The sequence below is a fragment of the Procambarus clarkii genome, chromosome 47 (assembly GCF_040958095.1).
Source record: "Procambarus clarkii isolate CNS0578487 chromosome 47, FALCON_Pclarkii_2.0, whole genome shotgun sequence".
Classification (NCBI taxonomy): domain Eukaryota; kingdom Metazoa; phylum Arthropoda; class Malacostraca; order Decapoda; family Cambaridae; genus Procambarus; species Procambarus clarkii.
The window spans coordinates 28,830,546-28,856,022 of record NC_091196.1 but is presented as its reverse complement, the minus strand read 5'-3'; the positions used below and the strand labels follow the sequence as shown (position 1 = coordinate 28,856,022).

The following is a 25,477-nucleotide window of genomic DNA, read 5'->3' as shown; positions in this document are numbered from 1 at the left end:
TGCCCCCCCCCCACCCCCTGTAGTGGTCCACTCTTGCCCCCCTCCCACCAGTAGTGGTCCACTCCTGCCCCCCCACCCCCTGTAGTGGTCCACTCCTGCCACCCCCCCACCCCCTGTAGTGGTCCACTCTTGCCCCCCTCCCACCAGTAGTGGTCCACTCCTGCCCCCCCCCACCCCCTGTAGTGGTCCACTGCTGCCCCACCACCCCCTGTAGTGGTCCACTCCTGCCCCCCCCACCCCCTGTAGTGGTCCACTCCTGCCCCCCCCCCCACCCGTACTGGTCCACTTCTGCCCCCCCACCCCCTGTAGTGGTCCACTCTTGCCCCCCTCCCACCAGTAGTGGTCCACTCCTGCCCCCCCACCCCCTGTAGTTGTCCACTCCTGCCCCCCCACCCCCTGTAGTGGTCCACTCCTGCCCCCCCCACTCCCTGTAGTGGTCCACTCCTGCCCCCCCCCCACCCCCTGTAGTGGTCCACTCCTGCCCCCCCACCCCCTGTAGTGGTCCACTCTTGCCCCCCTCCCACCAGTAGTGGTCCACTCCTGCCCCCCCACCCCCTGTAGTGGTCCACTCCTGCACCCCCCCACCCCCTGTAGTGGTCCACTCTTGCCCCCCTCCCACCAGTAGTGGTCCACTCCTGCCCCCCCCACCCCCTGTAGTGGTCCACTGCTGCCCCCCCACCCCCTGTAGTGGTCCACTCCTGCCCCCCCCACCCCCTGTAGTGGTCCACTCCTGCCCCCCCCACCCCCTGTAGTGGTCCACTCCTGCCCCCCCCCACCCGTACTGGTCCACTTCTGCCCCCCCACCCCCTGTAGTGGTCCACTCTTGCCCCCCTCCCACCAGTAGTGGTCCACTCCTGCCCCCCCACCCCCTTTAGTGGTCCACTCCTGCCCCCCCCCACCCCCTGTAGTGGTCCCCTCCTGCCCCCCCACCCGTAGTGGTCCACTCCTGCCCCCCTACCCGTAGTGGTCCACTCCTGCCCCCCCACCCGTAGAGGTCCTCTCCTGCCCCCCCTACACCCGTAGTGGTCGACTCCTGCCCCCCCACCCGTAGTGGTCCACTTCTGCCCCCTCCCACCCGTAGTGGTCCACTCCTGCCCCCCCCCACCCGTAGTGGTCTATTCCTGCACCCCCCCCACCCGTAGTGGTCCACTCCTGCCCCCCCACCCGTAGTGGTCCACTCCTGCCCCCCCACCCGTAGTGGTCCACTCCTGCCCCCCCACCCGTAGTGGTCCACTCCTGCCCCCCCTCACCCGTAGTGGTCCACTCCTACCCCCCCACCCGTAGTGGGCCACTCCTGCCCCAACCACACCCGTAGTGGTCCACTCCTGCCCCAACCACACCCGTAGTGGTCCACTCCTGCCCCCCCACCCGTAGTGGTCCACTCCTGCCCCCCCACCCGTAGTGGTCCACTCCTGCCCCCCCCCACCCGTAGTGGTTCTCTCCTGCCCCCCCACCCGTAGTGGTCCACTCCTGCCCCCCCACCCGTAGTGGTCCACTCCTGCCCCCCCCCACCCGTAGTGGTCCACTCCTGACCCCCCCCCCACCCGTAGTGGTTCACTCCTGCCCCCCCACCCGTAGAGGTCCTCTCCTGCCCCCCTACACCCGTAGTGGTCCACTCCTGCCCCCCCTATCCGTAGTGGTCCACTTCTGCCCCCCCCCCACCCGTAGTGGTCTATTCCTGCACCCCCCCCACCCGTAGTGGTCCACTCCTGCCCCCCCCCACCCGTAGTGGTCTATTCCTGCACCCCCCCCCACCCGTAGTGGTCCACTCCTGCCCCCCCCCACCCGTAGTGGTCTATTCCTGCACCCCCCACCCGTAGTGGTCCACTCCTGCCCCCCCCCACCCGTAGTGGTCTATTCCTGCACCCCCCCCCTCACCCGTAGTGGTCCACTCCTGCCCCCTCCCACCCGTAGTGGTCCACTCCTGCCCCCCCCCACCTGTAGTGGTCCACTCCTGCCCCCCCCCACCAGGTGTTGTCCACTCCTGCCCCCCCCCACCCGTAGTGGTCCATTCCTGCCCCCCCCCCACCAGTAGTGGTCCACTCCTGCCCCCCCCTATCCGTAGTGGTCCACTCCTGCCCCCCCCCGCCACCCACAGTGGTCCACTCCTGCCCCCCCCCCACCAGGTGTTGTCCACTCCTGCCCCCCCCCCACCCGTAGTGGTCCATTCCTGCCCCCCCCACCAGTAGTGGTCCACTCCTGCCCCCCCCTATCCGTAGTGGTCCACTCCTGCCCCCCCCCCCACCCACAGTGGTCCACCGCTACAGACACAGACAGACTCAGGACCTCAACTTACAACAAGGCCCTCGAATAACTAATGCCTACATCAGCGCCTCAAACCAGGACCAGATCTTCTCACCGTGAAATTGTTTGGGACTCCCACACCCCCCTCCCCTTCCCCTTTCCCCTCCCCCTCCCCTCCCCCTTCTCCTTTCCCCTCCCCCCTCCCCCTCCCCCTCCCCAAATGTAATATTGGAAAAGTACTTATTGGGGGGATTATCTCTGGAAGGGAATGCAAGAGTGGTTAGAGATAGGGGGGGGGGGGAATGGGGGCGCGCGCGCGCAGCTCGAGAGCGAGGAATGGTCCATCAGTTTGAATAAAAAACAAAAATATTCTGACGAGGAAAAAAGATATGTCGACATTGATATATTGATACAATAAGACATTGAAAATACACGAATGCATATATACCGTTGTATACGATAAATCATTTATGTATTTGTACCCTATTAAAGCCTTGCGTTTCGTCTAGAGTATTTGTTTCAGTATTTGAAATTTTATTGCACGTGTTATTATAATAACCAGATAATCGCATTATTAGGCTTATAATTGTCAATATGGATCATGAATGAAAAAAGAAATCGAGAGTGAATGTCTATTCTAATGGTGACAAATTGGTAACACAGTGGAAGATGAAACTATGGTTCATCAACCCGTCGTCACACCAAGTCCATTCCATTCAGCGTTCGACCCCATAGTCGCATTCGTCAATTTTAACATGCTGTTCATTCAAAATATAAATTTTCTAAAACATAAATTCATATTGGTATATATTCAGCCCGTCCTCCTAAGGTTTCCCAACGTCATGAAAACGGTCAGTTTAAAGTGTCCTTATCTTAATCTACCAGAGGACCCAAAACAGAAAACGGGACAGTTCGACACTTTCGCGAGCCGCTTTCAATTTCAGGTACGGCAATTTTTGGCCTTATGTAACGCATACGATCGAGATGCGACATTATTTTTAATTGGACAGGTTGATAAGTTAGAATACTGTGCATATTTAGACATTGATTAGGTTAGGTTAGGTGTTTAAATTATGTTGGTGATTATTCAACCCGTCCTCGACTCGAGTCCATTACATCCAGCGGTCGACCCCACAGACCCATTCATAAATTTGTACATGCTGTTCATTCAAAACGGGAATTTTCTCATATATAAATTAATATTATAATATAGTAGCATATTGTGCACATACAGGCTTAGGTTAGGTTAGGTGTTTAGATTCTGTTGGCAATTATGCAATTATTTGCAGTTTAGTACGCAGGTGAAGCATTCACAGCGTTATGGTTCGAACAAAATTCGTCAGTGAAGCACTTCTTCCGGAAGTGTTCGAACGAAATCAGTTGTGAGTCGTGTGTAAGCAGTTTTTCATTTATAAACAGGGGGTTAGACGGGTGCATGGAATGGACTTTGGCCATTGTTCATGAGGACGGACTGGTAATTGTGGTTTTCGGTTGGAGCATTTCCAAAGTTCCCATTCGAACACAGGGTGTCAACGAAGAAACAAGAGAAAAGAGAAAAGAGAAAGGAAAGAACTTTCTTTTCGAACTTTTGTTCGAGAAAAGTTCAAACGTCCTAAGTTGTGATTCGTGTGTAAAGCGCTTGTCGTTCATAAACAAGGGGTTTGGCAGCGGCCTGGAATACACATTGGCATGTGTTGATGAGGACGAGATGGACTCTGTGCCTAACATATTTTCATGCACCTGTCCTCATCAACAAAGGCATGTTCTCGTTAATCCAGCCGCCAACCCCCTCCCCCACCCCTTTTTATGAATGAAAAACTCAACTATTTTGACTGAAACCCATTGACTCAAACGACTCAAACGCACCAACCCGTCCTCGACTCAAGTCCATTACATTCAGCGGTCAACCCCACAGACGCATTCATAAATTTTAACATACTGTTCACTCAAAACGGGAATTCTCAAGTATAAATTAATATTATAATATATTAGCATATTGTGTATATATAGGCATAGGATAGGTTAGGTTAGGTGTTTAGGTTATGTTGGCGATTATTTGTATTTGTAGTACGTGGGTGAAGCATTTATAGCGTTGTGATTCGAACAAAATTCGTCAGTGAAGCACTTGTTCCAGATATGTTCGAATGTCAGCAGTTGTGAGTCGTGTGTAAACCGCTTTTCATTCATAAACAGGGGGTTTGGCGGGTGCATGGAATCACTTTTGGATCTTTGTTTGGAGGACGGGCTGAACGCACACGACTCAAAACCAGCCCGTCCTCCAAACAAAGATCCAAAAGTGATTCCATCCACCCGCCAAACCCCTTGTTTATGAATGAAAAGCGGTTTACACACGACTCACAACTGCTGACATTCGAACATATCTGGAACAAGTGCTTCACTGACGAATTTTGTTCGAACCACAACGCTATAAATGCTTCACCCACGTACTATAAATGCAAATAATCGCCAACCGAACCTAAACACCTAACCTAACCTAACCTATGCCTATATATGCACAATATGCTAATATATTATAATACTAATTTATATTTGGGAAAATTCTTGTTTTGAATGAACAGCATGTAAAAATTTATGAATGCGTCTGTGGGGGCGACCGCTGGATGTAATGGACTTGAGTCGAGGACGGGTTGCTCAAAACAATTGACGTGTGTACGTGTCACAGTGCTTCGCTAACGTCCTCTGCTCGAAATGCAGGTCTGGAAACGCTTCACCCACGTACCATGAACACAAATAATCCCCAACAGAACCTATAAACACTTAACCCTAACCTAACCTACATAGAACTATACATTTAATTTTATTGAATAATAACATTAATTTATATACATATATGAGAACAAACCTATGTTAAAATTGATGTATGCGTCTGTGGGAAGGAGGCCCGACAACTACTCTAACGAGCTTGTCCTGAGGACGAGTTGGAACGATCGAAAATGAGCAACTACAACAGTAAATTTGGACTTGCTTACCTGTGTGTTGCCGAGACAATAATTTACCACCACCTGAAACACTGTCTTCGTGAAAACTAATATATACACTTTCCAATATTCAAAGCAAAACAAAATTCACTACACTGTTTAGTCCCCTCCGTGACCAGGTGGGGGGGGGGGTTAAGCCTTACGCACCCACGTCAAACGATCTGGGGCCAGATTCACGAAGCAGTTACGTAAGTACTTACGAACCTGTCCATCTTTACTAAATCTTTGACGGCTTTGTTTTACAATTATTAAACAGTTAATGAGCTCCGAAGCACCAGGAGGCTGTTTATAACAATAACAACAGTTGATTTGAAAGTTTTCATGCTTGTAAACTGTTTAATAAATGTAACCAATGCTGACAAAGATTGAGGAAAGATGTACACTTTCGTAAGTACTTGCGTAACTGCTTCGTGAATCCGGCCCCCAGGGGGGTCAAGTCTTAGACGCACCGACGTCAAACGATGTGGCCAAGACGTACACCAGCTGGGCGTCAGCTGCTTTCTTTATGCAACGCGATTAAGATCCAAACGTATGTGTGAGAGGGTCGTTAGGATGGGTTGGGCGCTCAGGAAATCCCTTCACGTGATTGGCCGTTGTGGAAGAGTCGACCGCCCATTACCATTCTTTTGGTCCTTCGGCTGTAATTGCCTCGTTAACCTAGTTAACGACACAATTAACAGATTCTCAGGCAATAAACTGAGGAAGAGGAGTAAAGGTGGAATTAAGCGATGGATGATTACGAAAGGTAATTTAAGACGCAAGGAAGAATGTCTCGTACAAACTTCGTTATTCTCGAGTTGTTTTTGACCCTTGTTTGTTTATCGTTTGGTATATGCTGTCATGGGACAGCATGAGCTCTTCCACAATCCCTTTCATGACATGTCTCTCATGCTGTCATGGGACCGGACAGGTCTGTTATGCTGTCATGAATCGAACATGTATGTCATGCTTTCATGGGATCGGACATGTACATCATGCTGTCATGGGACAGCATGAGCTCTCCCCCAATCCCATTCATGACATGTATATCATGCTGTCATGGCATCGGACATGTCTGTCATGCTGACATGGGATCGATTGATTGTTTTACTTTACATTTTCATCTTCTCTTAAACTTCGATTTTTTATCTTTTTGTGTAAATTCCTTTCAAATTGTTGTATTTTGTTCTCCATTTGCATTTTCTTCCCAATATATTATAAATCTTCCTCCCTTTACATGACTCCTTTCTTCAGTGTCCTCTCACTCCCCCTATCCCTCCCTCTTTCTATACCCCCAATCACTCCTCCAATCCCCCAATCCCTCCCTCTCCCTATACCCCCAACCACTCCTCCAATCCCTCCCAATCCCCCAAATTCCCGTCTGATCCCCCTCCCTCCCATTCCCCATTCCCCTGAAGAAGGTCACCTGTGACGGGGCACCGGACTCTCCAAGTTTCAACATGGCTCTACAGAGCTCCATGACATAAGACAAAAATAATCATACTTTCCCTTAGTTAAACTTTACACCTCTTATTCACGAAGCTGAAACCTGTCCTTACATTTGTAAAATAAAACAAACAAAAAACACCGTAATTTTAGAGCTGTAGCGTCAGAATATTGGTGCATTTGTGAAATTAAAAGCATTGTAATAACGATGGTCCCCAGGACTAATCACCACCGGGATCTTGAAGGCTATATTGGCTGGTGAGCCTCGAACGATTTGGCGTATGTTAAACCACTTCAAATTCGGCGCTTGAGATAGGGGGCACAAGATCCCAGCTTTACAGACTACACTATCAAATGGTTTTCTCTTGCAGGACCAGCACCTCAACCACCACCTTCTGAAGCACACAAGCAATCCAGCGTGGATTGCCCCATTGTCGATCAAGCAGCTGTGACATGCCTAGAAACTGCAACAACACCACATGACACTGGCCGACTTAGAGCTGTAGCAGCTCCCCATGCAGGTGACTTCCTATTAGCAACCCCAATGTCAGCAACCGGCACCCTTCTCACACTGCAGGCCCTCCTAATTACTGTGGCTCTCTGCCTCGCTGCCTCAATCCACACTGGATACAGGTGTATTTGCGGCGAGGCAGTGGCCGACAGGTACGGACGGCGTGACCTCTGCCAAAGGACAGGAGAGGCGAGGTTAACGACATTATTAAGAGAAGCCTTACTACATCCGGTTGTCCAGCAGAGAGAGAGCCCCGTTACCTAATGCCCTGCAACTCTGATGAGCCTGTCGGTCGCCCAGACGGGATCACGGTGAACCTCTGGAAGAATGGTAGACAGTTGGTGTGGGACTACACTTGCGTTTCAACTTTAGCCAATACCTATGTTGACTTCAGTGCTGCACCGGCAGGAGGTGCTGCCAGTCACCGGGAAGCAGCCAAGTCACGTAAATACAGAGACCTTGATCACCACTACAATTTTGTCCCCATTGCCTCAGAGACACTTGGTGCCTGGGATAAAAGTGCTGCTAGTTTTTGAAGGAGCTGGAGTCCAAGCTAACTGAAACAACTAGAGACCCTAGAGCTGCCAGTTTTCTCTTTCAGCGCCTTAGTGTGGTGATCCAGAGAGGAAATCTCATTGCATTAATGGTTCCTGCCCGCCATCTGAGGAGCTGGAGGAGCTCAACAACTTGTGACAAGTTGCCTTGTACCCTGCATGTTACCAATGTTGTAACCCTTTTTGTGTAATGAAATTTTAAAATAAAGTTATATGTAACTTACTGGTGTACAAGAGACCTTATATGTGTGTGAGTGTGAGTGTGTGTGTGTGTGTGTGTGTGTGTGTGTGTGTGTGTGTGTGTGTGTGTGTGTGCGTGTGCGTGTGCGTGTGCGTCTGTTATGATCATATGGAGGTCCCCCGCAATCCTCCGGTCTTGGCCAAACTACTGACCCCCCCCCCCCCCCCCTGATACAACCCCACAACATGCTGACTAATTCCTGGGTACCTATTAACTGCTAGGGTGAACAAGGGCATTTGGTGATAAACGCGCTCAACCATTTCTGTCCCACCCGGAATTGCCGATTGTTAGTCGAGAACGAAGCCGATTGTACTACCGGGATGCCAGAGACCGAAGTGTGTCGATTGGCTGTTTTTAGTCCTAAGAAACTTAGGTGTATTTTCCCGTCCATTTTTTTTTTTTTACGAATAAGTCTACATCTTCAGGTGTTAGTCTTGCAGTTATCAGTTAAGTTTATTCATATATTCACAAGAGAATGAGTACAGTTCAAGCTGGGGTCTGGTTCCCAGGAAGGAGTGTAAGCTGGGGTCTGGTTCCCAGGAAGGAGTGTAAGCTGGGGTCTGGTTCCCAGGAAGAAGTGTGAGCTGGGGTCTGGTTCCCAGGAAGGAGTGTAAGCTGGGGTCTGGTACTCAGGAAGGAGTGTAAGCTGGGGTCTGGTTCCCAGGAAGGAGTGTAAGCTGGGGTCTGGTACTCAGGAAGGAGTGTAAGCTGGGGTCTGGTACTCAGGAAGGAGTGTAAGCTGGGGTCTGGTACTCAGGAAGGAGTGTAAGCTGGGGTCTGGTTCCCAGGAAGGAGTGTAAGCTGGGGTCTGGTACTCAGGAAGGAGTGTAAGCTGGGGTCTGGTTCCCAGGAAGGAGTGTAAGCTGGGGTCTGGTACTCAGGAAGGAGTGTAAGCTGGGGTCTGGTTCACAGGAAGGAGTGTAAGCTGGGGTCTGGTTCCCAGGAAGAAGTGTAAGCTGGGGTCTGGTTCACAGGAAGGAGTGTAAGCTGGGGTCTGGTTCCCAGGAAGAAGTGTAAGCTGGGGTCTGGTTCCCAGGAAGGAGTGTAAGCTGGGGTCTGGTTTCCAGGAAGGAGTGTAAGCTGGGGTCTGGTTCCCAGGAAGGAGTGTAAGCTGGGGTCTGGTACTCAGGAAGGAGTGTAAGCTGGGGTCTGGTTCCCAGGAAGAAGTGTGAGCTGGGGTCTGGTTCCCAGGATGGAGTGTAAGCTGGGGTCTGGTTCCCAAGAAGGAGTGTAAGCTGGGGTCTGGTTCTCAGGAAGAAGGAATGTAAGCTGGGGTCTGGTTCCCAAGAAGGAGTGTAAGCTGGGGTCTGGTTCTCAGGAAGAAGGAATGTAAGCTGGGGTCTGGATTCCAGGAGAGCCACACATCAGGTCTAAAATGCAGCAATTAAGCTGAGCTCATAAATCAAGCGCTACAAGGTGCCTGGTATGCAAGGTGTGGCAGTAGACTGTGAAGGATGTGGTCCTGACTGGAGGCCGGGAGCTGAGACACCTCCCCCCCCCCCCTCCCCCAGATAAGGACCTCATAGCGCCTGCACATCAAGACGCAGGCGTTGTATGATTCAGACATACCAAGACGCATCATTTGCATGGAATGTTATGCATGGTAAGATTTGCACGGTATATTTTTCCCCCCAACTCTCCTTCAGATGCACAAGGAACCTGGAACACAGACTTGAGCGTAACTATCATTTTATGATCTGTCTTATTCTCGCTTTACATGTAAATATTCCTCACTAGCGTCGTGTGGCGGCGTCATGAATATTTCTCACATCTTATCGTGAGAAAGTTCCGTCCCGCGTGGCATTATCTTAATGCGTAAACAAAGGAGTAAGTCAAGAGGAGTCGAGAGGAAAAAAAGAGAGCAGATAGTGGATGTTGTTTCTCTTACATCTGACGCGCGTAGAGTTGGTTCTTGACGCCTAGCCGACGCCCTCTCCTGACGCCTAGCCGACGCCCTCTCCTGACGCCTAGCCGACGCCCTCTCCTGACGCCTAGCCGACGCCCTCTCCTGACGCCTAGCCGACGCCCTCTCCTGACGCCTAGCCGACGCCCTCTCCTGACGCCTAGCCGACGCCCTCTCCTGACGCCTAGGCGACGCTCTCTCCTGACGCCTCTCACCCCCGTCCCTCTCTCTCCCCACTCTTCCTATCTCTGCACCTCCATGCGTGTCATTCCTCTTCCATCTTATCGCCTATAAAAAAAAGTAAAAACATGCGAATGTATGCCTCATTAAACGACCTAATCTTGCCCTAATCTCAAGCAACTGGGGCATCGCCAATCACGACTGAGTTATGGTGATGGCGATCAAGACCCGTTCGACACCCCCTGCGCGCGCGAAAGACCGTGACGCGCTCGGATTTAGGCGAGAGACTTGCCAGCGGGTTATCTCCTGAGGATGCTGGCAACAGACAAAGGGAACGAGGCTCTTTAAATGGCGCTGGTAAGAGATACATCACCATCACTTCACTACAATACCAGCATGGGGAGAAAACAATGGGGGCCCAGCCACCTTACGCTGCAGTGGCCCCTAGTAATTACGGTGTGTTACACACTCCGGCTGATGACCTGTTATTGCCCAACCACCCATTAAACCCCCACCCCCCCACCCGTGGCAAACTAGGGGGAGGGGGAAATCCACCAACAACAACATCCATCTTGCTGGTGAGACCTATAGTGCCGAGCCCAGGCGCTTAAGAGTGATTCATGACTGGCAAATCACAGTGATGGGAACTGTGAACTGTCCACAAAGTTCACAGCTCACAACTCACACGGCCAAGCCTGGCAATCACTATACTCGACCTGCCCAAGTTAAACCACTCCTTTGAAATCCTTTTTTTTTCCCGACCCCACGATCAAATTCTCCCAAGTTTAAATCAATGTCGGGGTAAGTTTAGGTAAGTTGACCAGACCACACACTAGAAGGTGAAGGGACGACGACTTTTCGGTCCGTCCTGGACCATTGAATTGAAATCGAAATAAGTTTATTGAGGTAAAATACACACAAAGGGATGAGGTAGCTCAAGCTATTCTCACCCCGTTGCAACCCGTTCTCGCAAATTTAATAAGTCAATATTGACTTATTAAATATGTGCATAGGTGACATACTTAACATAATAGATACCCTTAAAAAGATTCATAGAAAACACCGACCTTACCTAACCTTGTTAGTATCTTAAGATAAGCATCTTATTGCTTCGTAATTACAATTATTACCTAACTTATAATAGGTATAGGTTAAGTAATAATTGTAATTACGAAGCAATAAGATGCTTATCTTAAGATACTAACAAGGTTAGGTAAGGTCGGTGTTTTCTATGAATCTTTTTAGGGGTATCTATTATGTTTAGTATATCACCTATGCACGTACCCCGTTCAGTACAACGTGTTAATACATACATAGACACACATCATAAACAATAAACGTATTACCGAACATTCTGAGAGATAAACATATACATTTCCTCCTTTACACAAGTATGAACCATTCTCAAGTCGATTAAACACAACCGACTTGAGAATGGTCCAGGACGGACCGAAACGTCGTCGTCCCTTCACCTTCTAGTGTGGGGTCTGGTCAACATACTTCAGCCATGTTACTGTGACTCCTCGTCTGCAAGTTTAGGTAATTATGAAGTGAAAAGGCGAATGTGAAAATATAGAACTTAGAAGAAAATATACTTAGTATGAAAATATAGAACTTAGAAGGGAATATGGGGACGAGGATCAGGAACACGGTGAAGGGACGGGCAGGCACCCCAAACATTTAGAACCACCAGAACGCCGACCTTGCAAGAAGCAAGGCCACCGTTGTGCCCGCCAGTCCAACGGCCTAGACAATGGTAGTTGGTTTGACTTGTTCTCCGCGTTCCGCTTGTCCTCATCTGCAGCTGAGGCGAATGCGGCGTATACACTAATGTGCGTATGAAACGGATAGCTGGAAGTTACAGCCCCGCTCCTGTGCCAGGTAAGTCCATCACGGGCTCACCATAACCTGTGCTACTTATAACTTTTAGTTCCCAGTAGCTGAATCTTAAACAACAACAACAGCAACAGAAACGGAAACCAATACAACGTTTTAGGCCTGTTTATACAAGTCCTACGTGAATAAAAACAAAATATTTGAAAAGTTGAACAAATCCACAAGGGCCATGACGAGGATTCGAACCTGCGTCCGAGAGCATCCCAGCATGATTTGAAAAGTTGTTTAGACTCGTCTTCCTTGCGTTCATAGAACACACGTGCGTATGGAGTTCCGCCCTTGCGGCGGTGATTCGCGCTGATGGTGATACTTACAGTGTTCCCCGGTGGTAGCAGTGATATTTACAGTGTTCCACAGTGGTGAGTGATATTTACAGTGTTGCCGGTGGCGGCAGTGATATTTACAGTGTTGCCGGTGGCGGCAGTGATATTTACAGTGTTCCCTGGTAATGACAGTGAAATTTACAGTGTTCCATGGTTGTGACAATGATATTTACAGTGATCCCCGGTGGAGACAATAATATTTACATTGTTCCACAGTGGTGGCAATGATATTTATAGTGTCTCACGGTAGTGACAGTGATATTTACAGTGTTCCCCCGGTAGTGACAGTGACATTTACAGTGTTCCACACTAGTGACAGTGATATTTACAATGTTCCACAGTGGTGGAAAAGGACATTTACAGTGTTCCTCAATAGTGACACTGACTTTACTAACACTGCCTCTGGAGAGAATGATTGAAAAACACGGTGCAATAATCCTTATTGGTACCTGCTTTACCTGCTTGATGGGGTTCTGGGAGTTCTTCTGCTCCCCTAAGCCCGGCCTGAGGCCAGGCTTGACGATCACCTGAACGCTGGGCCAATCACCCGAGAACGTAGTTTTGCCTAAGCAAGTTTATTATAATATAATGTTATAACAAGACCACCAAGGTCGTGTTGTTTGCTAGCTTTTTATATCTCGCAGCTGCGTTTTGCATGACAATATATCCATCGCAGCTGCGTTTTGCCTGACAATATGTCCATCGCAGCTGCGTTTTGCCTGACAATATGTCCATCGCAGCTGCGTTTTGCATGACAATATATTCATCGCAGCTGCGTTTTGCATGACAATATATCCATCGCAGCTGCGTTTTGCCTGACAATATATCCATCGCAGCTGCGTTTTGCATGACAATATATCCATCGCAGCTGCGTTTTGCCTGACAATATATTCATTGCAGCTGCGTTTTGTCTGACAATATGTCCATCGCAGCTGCGTTTTGCCTGACAATATATTCATCGCAGCTGCGTTTTGCATGACAATATATCCATCGCAGCTGCGTTTTGCATGACAAAATATTCATTCCAGCTGCGTTTTGTCTGACAATATATTCATTGCAGCTGCGTTTTGTCTGACAATATGTCCATCGCCGCTGCGTTTTGCATGACAATATATTCATCGCAGCTGCGTTTTGCATGACAATATATCCATCGCAGCTGCGTTTTGCCTGACAATATATCCATCGCAGCTGCGTTTTGCATGACAATATATCCATCGCAGCTGCGTTTTGCATGACAATATATTCATCGCCGCTGCGTTTTGCCTGACAATATATCCATCGCAGCTGCGTTTTGCATGACAATATATCCATCGCCGCTGCGTTTTGCATGACAATATATCCATCGCAGCTGCGTTTTGCCTGCCAATATATTCATCGCAGCTGCGTTTTGCCTGACAATATATTCATCGCAGCTGCGTTTTGCATGACAATATACATACATTAGGAAAATACCACCTAAACCCCACTTGCTCTAACCTGCCGTTACCGCGCGGCCCGGAATGAAAAGCCCAAGTATTTCTCTGCTTATTGTTAGGGTCAGTAACCCGGATGGGTTCACTTGTGATCCATGAGTTCACTTGGGATTCATGGGTTCACTTGAGATTCATGGGCTCACCTGGGGCACTCATGGGTTCACCTGGGGGAGCCGAGAGCATGAGGGACAGGTAAGACACGGACACACGACCACTCACGGTAAGGGATGGGTTCTAGAGGGGGCGGTGAAAGCCATGTGGTTAGTTGTGGGCGGCGGGTGGAACCGCTTGATCCGGGATGGCACCCTATGGTACTCCCGGGGTACGAAATAGAGAGTTCGGAAAGTCTGAAACGGATAGGATAATGGGGTGAAGGAGATGATGGAGGGGGGTAGAGGCAGCAGAGAGAATGAGAGAGAGAGAGAGAGAGAGAGAGAGAGAGAGAGAGAGAGAGAGAGAGAGAGAGAGAGAGAGAGAGAGATTAATGATGATGTCTCCACGTGTGAGTGATTTTCTTTTTCTTTTCCAGGTTTGCGCTTGGACTGGTCGGTATGTTGATGACCTCCCTTCATGCAGGACGGCGTTCGATCCCCGACGGTCCAAGTGGTTAGGCACCGTTCCTTCCCTTATTCGCCGTATCCAAGCTATATTCATTTATCCTTTCCAGACTCCACACCAGCCATATGCCAGTTTCGCGTTGTCTCCTGCTCAATCTCTATCCACCGTCACTTATTGAAACTGCGTTGTCCCACACCCTATTCCACCTGCTTGAAGAGGAGTGATCGCGAAACGATATCAGCAAATGTTTGTCAACAAAACATTGCGATACTTTAGTAAGTTCAACTTGAAAAGCTGAGGATAGGCTTGTGGTGTGTGTGGCGCTGTGTTGCTGTATCGAGCGTGTATATTGTATATTGCTGTGTGGTGTATTATGTAGTTGTGTTGCGTGGTTGTGTTGCTGTGTGGTGTATAGTTGTGTGTTTTTGTGCCGTAAGGGGTTATTTTGCTTTGTCATGTAGCTGTGTTTAACTGAACCGAATGGAGGGAATTGTGTTTGGTGATGTTGTGTATAGCTGTGTCGTGTGTGTGTGTGTGTGTGTGTGTGTGTGTGTGTGTGTGTGTGTGTGTGTGTGTGTGTGTGTGTGTGAGATCATGTGTTGTGTCGTTTGTATATTCCGGTAATATATGATCTTCACTGTATACACACACACACACACACACACACACACACACACACACACACACACACATGGGGCCTCGTAGCCTAGTGGATAGCGCGCAGGACTCGTAATTCTGTGGCGCGGGTTCGATTCCCGCACGAGGCAGAAACAAATAGGCAAAGTTTCTTTCACCCTGAATGCCCCTGTTACCTAGCAGTAAATAGGTACCTGGGAGTTAGTCAGCTGTCACGGGCTGCTTCCTGGTGTGTGTGTGTGTGTGTGTGTGGTGTGGGGGAAAAAAAAAAAGTAGTAGTTAGTAAACAGTTGATTGACAGTTGAGAGGCGGGCCGAAAGAGCAGAGCTCAACGCCCGTAAAAACACAACTAGTAAAACACAACTAGTAAAACACAACTAGTAAACACACACACACACGCACACACGCACACACGCACACGCACACGCACACACACACACACACAAGGGTACCAATGAAAGCACAAGCTTCATACATGGAACTCTGACAGTGGATGGGAAGAAGATTGTAATCTTGATACTCTACAATCCCCCACCAAACAGTAGAAGGCCCAGGAAGGAGTACGAGGACAGCAACAAGACATGTATGGATGAACTGCAGAGGGCAGCAACTTTAGCGCATAGAATGAGAGCGAAGCTGCTGGTCATGGGGGACCTAAATCACGGAGAGATAGATTGGGAAACGAGGAATCCCCATGGTGGGGAGGAGACCTGGGGAGCGAAGCTGGTAGACGTTATTGACAGGAATTTCCTAACACAGCATGTGAAAGAAGATACTAGGGAAAGAGGAGGGGATACGCCCAGCCTATTAGATCTCATTATCACTCAGAATGTAGAAGACATCGAGCAGTTGGAACATGAAATACCACTAGGAGCTAGTGACCATTGTGTCCTAGCCTTTGACTACATGATGGAGCTTAAAATTGTGACGAAAGGACAAGAGGTCCGGGAAAGGAGACTTGATTACAGAAAAGGGGACTACAGAAGGATAAGGGACTACCTGGAAGTGCAGTGGGAGGAAGAACTTAGAGGAAAAACAGTGCAAGGTATGATGAACCAAGTCATATTGAAATGCAAGGAGGCTGAAGATAGATTTATTCCAACAATAAAGGAAAAAAGCAGGAGGGAATATAATAACCCATGGTTTAATAGACAGTGTCAGGAAGCAAAGGTGAGAAGCAGGAGGGAGTGGAGGAAGTACAGAAGACAAAGGACAGAGGACAACAGGATTAGATGTAACAGAGGTAGGAATGATTACATTAACATAAGACGAGTGTCGGAAAGAAATTATGAGAACGATATTGCAGTCAAAGCGAAAAAGCAACCAAAATTACTACATAGCCATATAAGAAGGAAGATGTCGGTAAATGACCAAGTGACAAGACTGAGGAAAACAGAAGGGGCATATACAGAAAGCGACAAGGAAATCTGCGAGGTACTGAATGCAAAATTCCATGGAGTGTTCACTACCGAGCCTGAGCAGCTCCCATTGTTAGAAGGGATTACCCAAGATGAAAGACTATCAGATATAGAGGTGACAGCAGAGGATGTAATGAAACAGTTGACAACACTGGATGCAAATAAAGCTGTTGGACCAGACAAAGTATCACCGTGGATACTTAAAGAGGCAGCGCAGGCTCTCAGCGTGCCTCTGGCAATGATCTTCAATGAGTCACTTATGTCGGGAGAATTGCCCAGTTGCTGGAAGGAGGCAAATGTCGTACCGATTTTCAAAAAGGGGGATAGGGAGGAGGCACTTAACTACAGACCCGTATCACTGACAAGCATCCCCTGCAAAATACTTGAAAGAATAATTAGGCTAAGACTTGTTGAGCACCTGGAGAGCATTGGGTTTGTAAACAAGCACCAACATGGGTTCTGGACAGGGAAATCATGCCTAACGAACCTTTTAGAATTCTATGATAAAGTAACAAGGATAAGGCAGGACAGAGAAGGCTGGGCAGACTGCATATTTCTTGACTGCCAAAAGGCCTTTGATACGGTACCGCACATGAGACTGCTATACAAACTTGAGAGGCAGGCAGGAGTAAGCGGAAAGGCCCTAGTATGGGTGAAGAACTACCTAACAGGAAGGAGCCAGAGGGTAATGGTAAGGGGCGAAAAGTCGGACTGGCGAACAGTAACAAGTGGAGTACCTCAAGGATCGGTGCTGGGACCAATCCTCTTTCTAATTTACGTAAATGATATGTTTACAGGAGTGGAGTCATACATGTCAATGTTTGCAGATGACGCAAAATTAATGAGAAGAGTTGTGACAGACGAGGATTGTAGGATCCTCCAAGAGGACTTAAACAGGCTGCAGAGATGGTCAGAGAAATGGCTACTGGAGTTTAACACCAGTAAATGTAAAGTTATGGAAATGGGATCAGGTGACAGGAGACCAAAGGGACAGTACACAATGAAGGGGAACAGCCTACCTGTAACGATTCGAAAAAGAGACCTGGGAGTGGATGTGACACCTAATCTAACTCCTGAGGCACATATAAATAGGATAACGACAGCAGCGTACTCTACACTGGCGAAAATTAGAACTTCATTCAGAAACCTAAATGAGGAAGCTTTTAGGGCGCTTTACACTGCCTACGTGAGACCCGTCTTAGAGTATGCCGCGCCATCATGGAGCCCCCACCTGAAGAAACACATAAAGAAACTGGAGAAGGTTCAGAGGTTTGCGACGAGGCTTGTTCCAGAGCTACGAGGGATGGGATATGAAGAGCGGCTGAAGGAACTGAACCTTACGACACTAGAGAAAAGAAGGGAGAGAGGAGATATGATAGGGACATATAAAATACTCAGGGGAATTGACAAAGTGGAAATAGATCAAATGTTCACACGTAATAATAACAGAACGAGGGGACATGGGTGGAAACTGGAAACTCAGATGAGTCACAGAGATGTTAGGAAGTTTTCTTTTAGCGTGAGAGTAGTAGAAAAATGGAATGCACTTGGGGAACAGGTTGTGGAAGCAAATACTATTCATACTTTTAAAACTAGGTATGATAGGGAAATGGGACAGGAGTCATTGCTGTAAACAACCGATAGCTAGAAAGGCGGGATCCAAGAGTCAATGCTCGATCCTGCAAGCACATATAGGTGAGTACATATAGGTGAGTACACACACACACACACGTTTTTAATGTTATAAACCTGTCCAGGTTGGCAGCAAGTCCAAATCGAGATGGGACTTGAGGCATTAAAACAAAATCCTTAAACGGACAATGCAGTCGCATTTCTCACCACTTGCCACAACATGCAGAATATGAGGTACTAAACCCCACAACGAACCCAGTATACCACCCACCTATAGCTTTAACATAGAAAACGGGGATATTTGTGAGCGCTGCTTTTTTGTTACAGTACCCCCTTAATTTATACGTTGGGGGACAGGGGCCAGATTCACGAAGCAGTTACGCAAGTACTTACGAACGTGCACGTCTTTCATCAATCTTTGACGGCTTTAGTTTCATTTATTTAACAGTTTACAAGCATGAAAACTTCCCAATCAACTGTTGCTATTGTTATAAACAGCCACCTGGTACCTCGGAGCTCATTAACTGTTTTTAAAAATTGTAAACAAAGCCGCCAAAGATTGAGAAAAGATGTACAGGTTCTTAAGTACTTGCGTAACTGCTTCGTGAATCTTGCCCCCAGAGCGTACACAATGAGACGGGTCAGTTGAGAGGACGAGTTCTGTAAATATCATCACCACTCACCAGAACATTTTGAGATCGAACCTGGGATTATAAGGCCGTGACAGATGCGAGTTTGATCCCATTGTATAACTTTAATATTTTGTACTATCAATTGTGTTAATTTAAACTCCCTGTATATATGAGAATATAAGGACTTATTATTTTGATTACTATGAAGTGTTTCTTATACTATAACTGTTCATAGTTTAAGATATAGTATATGGTATATATATATATATATATATATATATATATATATATATATATATAAATATATATATATATATATATATATATATATATATATATATATATATATATATATGAACAGTGATTTGTTCATAACTGCAAGAGGTCAGTGCTCGTATCAGAGGGTAATAAGGAGACGACGATAGATCTGGTAGACAAGGACGGAACGGGAAGATGGAACAGAGCACTAATGAGGGCTGAAAGGAATAGACAATCGCAGATGGTTCGGTAATTTGTGCACTGTAAGGGTTGGTAATTTGCCTCTTGCATGCATGGTCATTTCTTTGTTTCCAGCTGCTCATACACACCTGCAGTACCCGCCCACAACTGCTCATACACACCTGCAGTACCCGCCCACAAATGCTCATACACACCTGCAGTACCCGCCCACAGCTGCTCATACACACCTGCAGTACCCGCCCACAGCTGCTCATATACACCTGCAGTACTTTCCCACAGCTGCTCATACACACCTGCAGTACCCGCCCACAGCTGCTCATACACGCCTGCAGTACCCGCCCACAGCTGCTCATACACACCTGCAGTACCCGCCCACAGCTGCTCATACCCACCTGCAGTACCCGCCCACAGCTGCTCATACACACCTGCAGTACCCGCCCACAGCTGCTCATACACACCTGCAGTACCCGCCCACAGCTGCTCATACACACCTGCAGTACTCGCCCACAGCTGCTCATACACACCTGCAGTACCCGCCCACAGCTGCTCATACACACCTGCAGTACTTGCCCACAGCTGCTCATACACACCTGCAGTACCCGCCCACAGCTGCTCATACACACCTGCAGTACCCGCCCACTGCTGCTCATACACACCTGCAGTACCCGCCCACAGCTGCTCATACACACCTGCAGTACCCGCCCACAGCTGCTCATACACACCTGCAGTACTCGCCCACAGCTGCTCATACACACCTGCAGTACTCGCCCACAGCTGTTCATACACACCTGCAGTACTCGCCCACAGCTGCTCATACACACCTGCAGTACCCGCCCACAGCTGCTCATACACACCTGCAGTACTCGTCCACAGCTGCTCATCCTCACCTGCAGTACCCGCCCACAGCTGCTCATACACACCTGCAGTACTCGCCCACAGCTGCTCATACACACCTGCTGTACCCGCCCACAGCTGCTCATACACACCTGCAGTACCCGCCCACAGCTGCTCATACACACCTGCAGTACCCGCCCACAGCTGCTCATACACACCTGCAGTACTCGCCCACAGCTGCTCATACACACCTGCAGTACCCGCCCACAGCTGCTCATACACACCTGCAGTACCCGCCCACAGCTGCTCATACACACCTGCATACTCGCCCACAGCTGCTCATACATACTTGCAGTACTCGCCCACAGCTGCTCATACACACCTGCAGTACCCGCCCACAGCTGCTCATACACACCTGCAGTACTCGCCCACAGCTGCTCATCCTCACCTGCAGTACCCGCCCACAGCTGCTCATACACACCTGCTGTACCCGTCTACAGCTGCTCATACACACCTGCAGTACCCGCCCACAGCTGCTCATATACACCTGCAGTACCCGCCCACAGCTGCTCATATACACCTGCAGTACCCGCCCACAGCTGCTCATACACACCTGCAGTACCCGCCCACAGCTGCTCACACACACCTGCAGTACCCGCCCACAGCTGCTCATACACACCTGCAGTACCCGCCCACAGCTGCTCATACACACCTGCAGTACTCGCCCACAGCTGCTCATACACACCTGCAGTACCCGCCCACAGCTGCTCATACACACCTGCAGTACCCGCCCACAGCTGCTCATACACACCTGCAGTACCCGCCCACAGCTGCTCATACACACCTGCAGTACCCGCCCACAGCTGCTCATACACACCTGCAGTACCCGCCCACAGCTGCTCACACACACCTGCAGTACCCGCCTACAGCTGCTCACACACACCTGCAGTACCCGCCCACAGCTGCTCTCACACACCTGCAGTACCCGCCCACAGCTGCTCATCCTCACCTGCAGTACCCGCCCACTCCCACGCATCCCCATTCCCCATGCACCCACTGATGCCCTCTACCCTTCACTATCATCTCCCGTCCGTGACCCAAATTGGCCCCACCCACACACCCCCTCCCTCACCTTTCCTTCTCCCCTCCCTCAACCTCGCCCTTCCCCTCCTGCTCCTCCCCTTTCTCCACCCCCCCCTCCTTCCCTCCTCCTACCTTTCCCTTACCTCTCACTTCACTTCGTCATGTTCCCAAAACACGATTTAACCCCTTTGTTTGTGACCCAGTTGGTTGATTGTTTTATTTTCTTACGGGGGATTGTGAAGTTATTTAATTGTTAAGAGCACAGCCCTTATGAAAAATGAATTGAAACCAAGTTCTGATTTACCCATAATACATTAGTTCAGGCACGGTCTCCCCGACTAGAGAAAATGTTCAGTCATTGTCCCCAACCATAGAAAAGATTCAGTCAACGTCCCGACCATAGAAAAGATTCAGTCAACGTCCCGACCATAGAAAAGATTCAGTCAACGTCCCGAACATAGAAAAGATTCAGTCAACGTCCCGACTATAGAAAAGATTCAGTCAACATCCCTACCATAGAAAAGATGCAGTCAACGTCCCGACCATAGAAAAGATTCAGTCAACGTCCCGAACATAGAAAAGGTTCAGTCATCATCCCCACCATAAAAAAAGATTCAGTCAACATCCCCACCATAAAAAAAGATTCAGTCATCAACCCCACCATAAAAAAGATTCAGTCAACATCCCACCATAAAAAAAGATTCAGTCATCAACCCCACCATAAAAAAAGATTCAGTCATCAACCCCACCATAAAAAAGGTTCAGTCATCATCCCCACCCACCATACAAAAGTTCAAGTCATGCGCCTCCACCACACATCAGACTAAATTACGACTAAACAAGGGGTTCAGATTACCTTTCCTACCATAATGGAACTTAGGCTAAGTCCGCCCCCCCCCCATCCGCCACTATAAGGAGTTAATGAGCCACCGTCTCCATCCTTACAGAGGATCAGTCTGGATGTCCCCCACCTATCAGAGGTTTAGATTCAGACAATCATTTTGTTTTAATAATATACTTACAACTTACAATTTAGTCTTCCTACTAAAAGTTGAATGCCAGTTTTACCTCCCTGCCACAGGGAAGGCTTCCCCACCACAGGGGAGGCTCCCCCACCACAGGGAAGGCTTCCCCACCACAGGGGAGGCTCCCCCACCACAGGGGAGGCTTCCCCACCACAGGGGAGGCTCCCCCACCACAGGGGAGGCTCCCCCACCACAGGGGAGGCTCCCCCACCACAGGGGAGGCTCCCCCACCACAGGGGAGGCTCCCCCACCACAGGGGAGGCTCCCCCACCACAGGGGAGGCTCCCCCACCACAGGGAAGACTCCCCCACCACAGGGAAGACTCCCCCACCATAAATCAAGCTGCTAGTAATCACTGGCATCATCACGTGGTTCCCGCTCAGCCAAGCGGACCAACTTGATGAGAATCTTAACGATTTGCAGCATTTTGGAGGCAGAGACTAAGGCTCCCAGAGCCCCGGAGTGAGGCTCCCAGAGCCCCGGAGTGAAGCTCCCAGAGCCCCGGAGTGAGGCTCCCAGAGCCCCGGAGTGAGGCTCCCAGAGCCCCGGAGTGAAGCTCCCAGAGCCCCGGAGTGAAGCTCCCAGAGCCCCGGAGTGAGGCTCCCAGAGCCCCTGAGTGAGGCTCCCAGAGCCCCGAAGTGAGGCTCCCAGAGCCCCGGAGTGAGGCTTCAAAAACCCAGAAACGAGGTGTTATGTGAATTAGAGTCAAGTTTCTAAGGGATCATCCATGACACCTCCTCCAGAACACCCAATACAGTACACACCGTCCACGACACACCCCTCCGACACACCCCTCCGACACACCCCTCAGACACACCCCTCAGACACACCCCTCAGACACACCCCTCAGACACACCCCTCAGACACACCCCTCAGACACACCCCTCAGACACACCCCTCAGACACACCCCTCAGACACACCCCCTCAGACACACCCCTTCAGACACACCCCTTCAGACACACCCCCTCCGACACACCCCCTCCGACACACCCCTCAGACACACCCCTCCGTCACACCCCTCCGACACACCCCCTCCGACACACCCCCTCCGACACACCCCCTCCGACACACCCCCTCCGACACACCCCCTCCGACACACCCCCTCCGACACACCCCCTCCGACACACCCCCTCCGACACACCCCCTCCGACACACCCCCTCCGACACACCCCCTCCGACACACCCCCTCCGACACACCCCCTCCGACACACCCCCTCCGACACACCCCCTCCGACACACCCCCTCCGACACACCCCTCCGAAACACCCCTCCGAAACACCCCTCCGAAACACCCCTCCGAAACACCCCTCCGAAACACCCCTCCGAAACACCCCTCCGAAACACCCCTCCGAAACACCCCTCCGAAACACCCCTCCGAAACACCCCTCCGACACACCCCTCCGACACACCCCTCCGACACACCCCTCCGAAACACCCCTCCGAAACACCCCTCCGACACAACACACGCATGACGGGCCAGGTCAAGTTTTTGCCAGCATCCGTTCGGTGCTGGAGATGAGACCCAGAGAAGACGCAGCCTCCGCAGATGATGAACAATGTGCAGCATCCCACTCTGCCCTCCAGCCACTATTTTTCCTCTCCACACCAACAACGATGAAACTCATGTTCACCCCTAACATCATATTGGGAAGAATGGGTAGGAGATCCCTCTAGGATCCAGTCACCTCTTTGTTATTGTATTCGTGGATAGCGCGAGATTACAGATGTGGACGTTACCGGAGGGGTGAGGGGGCCCAGCCTCATAGATGAGCACTGGGCACGAGTATAAAATGGAAAAATATAGAATAAGATGATTTAATTAGCGTCCTGGATGCCATGGGGGCAGATCATCACACTTAAGAACAAGGGAGTCGAGAGAAGCAAAGTCAAATCTTGGCTCAACAGTTAATACAGAAAATAAAATGATTTTTAACGGGAAATGCATGGAAATTTTAATAAGAAAATTACATGATGCAGAATTAAAGAGGGATTTAAGTGGAACCAAAATCAGTACACAAGTGGAGTCCCCCCGAAGGATCCGTCCTAGGCTCCATTGCTGTTTCTTATTTACGGGAATAACCATCCCGAGGAAATAAGATCAAGTCCAAGTAGATAATAAAAGATAAGATAGTATCTTATTATCTGAGATAATAAAATACAGCCTGGAAGTGAGGTCGTACATGTTAACTGGCAGGAAGACCTTTGGCAATCTCCAGAATTGGGACAGACGAGATGTTGTTGTTGTTTAAGATTCAGCTACTGGGAACTAAAAGTTCCAAGTAGCACGGGCTATGGTGAGCCCGTAGTGGACTTACCTGGCACAGGAGCGGGGCTGAAACTTAGACAGATGAGAGAGGGGCGGGAATTATCAAGGGAAAGCACCCAAGCCATTACGATTATATAAGCATTTGGAAGGGATCAGGATAAGGATTTGGGGATGGGACGGGGAAGGAAGGAACGGTGCCCAACCACTTGGACGGTCGGGGATTGAACGCCGACCTGCATGAAGCCAGACCGTCGCTCTACCGTCCAGCCCAAGTGGGACAGATGAATGGCAGCTAATATTTAATCCAAACAAATATACTGTAAGAAAAATGGGGAAATTGAGACACGTGACATGTAGAATTCTACACAATAAAGAGAAGCCAACAGCAGGCAGGAATAAGACGGGAGTTGTTATCACTAACACCAGAGTAGTAGTGATAGTAATGATGGTGGTGGTGGTAGTAGTAGTAGTAGTAGCAGCAACAGCAGTAGCAGCAGCAACAGCAGTAGCAGCAGCAGTAGCAACAGTAGCAGCAGCAGCAGTAGCAGCAGCAGCAGTAGCAGCAGCAGCAGTACCATTAGCAGCAACAGCAGTAGCAGCAGCAGTAGCAGTAGCAGCAGCAGTAGCAGCAGCAGCATTACCAGCAACAGCAGTAGCAGTAACAGCAGTTGTAGCAGCAGCAGTAGCAACAGCAGTAGCAGCAGCAGCAGTAGCATTAGCAGCAACAGCAGTAGCAGCAGTAGTAGCAGCAGCAGTAGCAGCAGCAGTAGCAGCAGCAGCAGTAGCAGCAGCAGCAGTAGCAACAGCAGTAGCAGCAGTAGCAGCAACAGCAGTAGCAGCAGCAGCAGTAGCATTAGCAGCAACAGCAGTAGCAGCAGCAGCAGTAGCAGCAGCAGCAGTAGTAGTAGCAGCAGCAGCAGCAGCAGTAGCAGCAGCAGCAGTAGCAGCAGCAGCAGTAGCATTAGCAGCAACAGCAGTAGCAGCAGCAGTAGCAGTAGCAGCAGCAGCAGTAGCAGCAGCAGCAGTAGCAGCAACAGCAGTAGCAGCAGCAGCAGTAGCATTAGCAGCAACAGCAGTAGCAGCAGCAGTAGCAGTAGCAGCAGCAGTAGCAGCAGCAGCATTACCAGCAACAGCAGTAGCAGTAACAGCAGTTGTAGCAGCAGCAGTAGCAACAGCAGTAGCAGC

The 25,477-nt window shown here is 49.6% G+C and overlaps 1 protein-coding gene across 1 annotated transcript in view; it reads left to right on the top strand.

Annotated features, from left to right (window-relative positions):
• The window catches only part of LOC123747838 (uncharacterized), a 98,015-nt gene extending 77,038 nt beyond the window's left edge, over positions 1–20,977 (top strand). Inside the window, exons 6-8 of the mRNA XM_069302360.1 lie at positions 7,040–7,189; positions 19,198–20,271; positions 20,418–20,977. Of these exons, the coding sequence (XP_069158461.1) occupies positions 7,040–7,189; positions 19,198–20,271; positions 20,418–20,977 (1,784 nt within the window). The remainder of the gene's footprint in view (positions 1–7,039; positions 7,190–19,197; positions 20,272–20,417) is intronic.
• Positions 20,978–25,477: the final 4,500 nt, after the last annotated feature.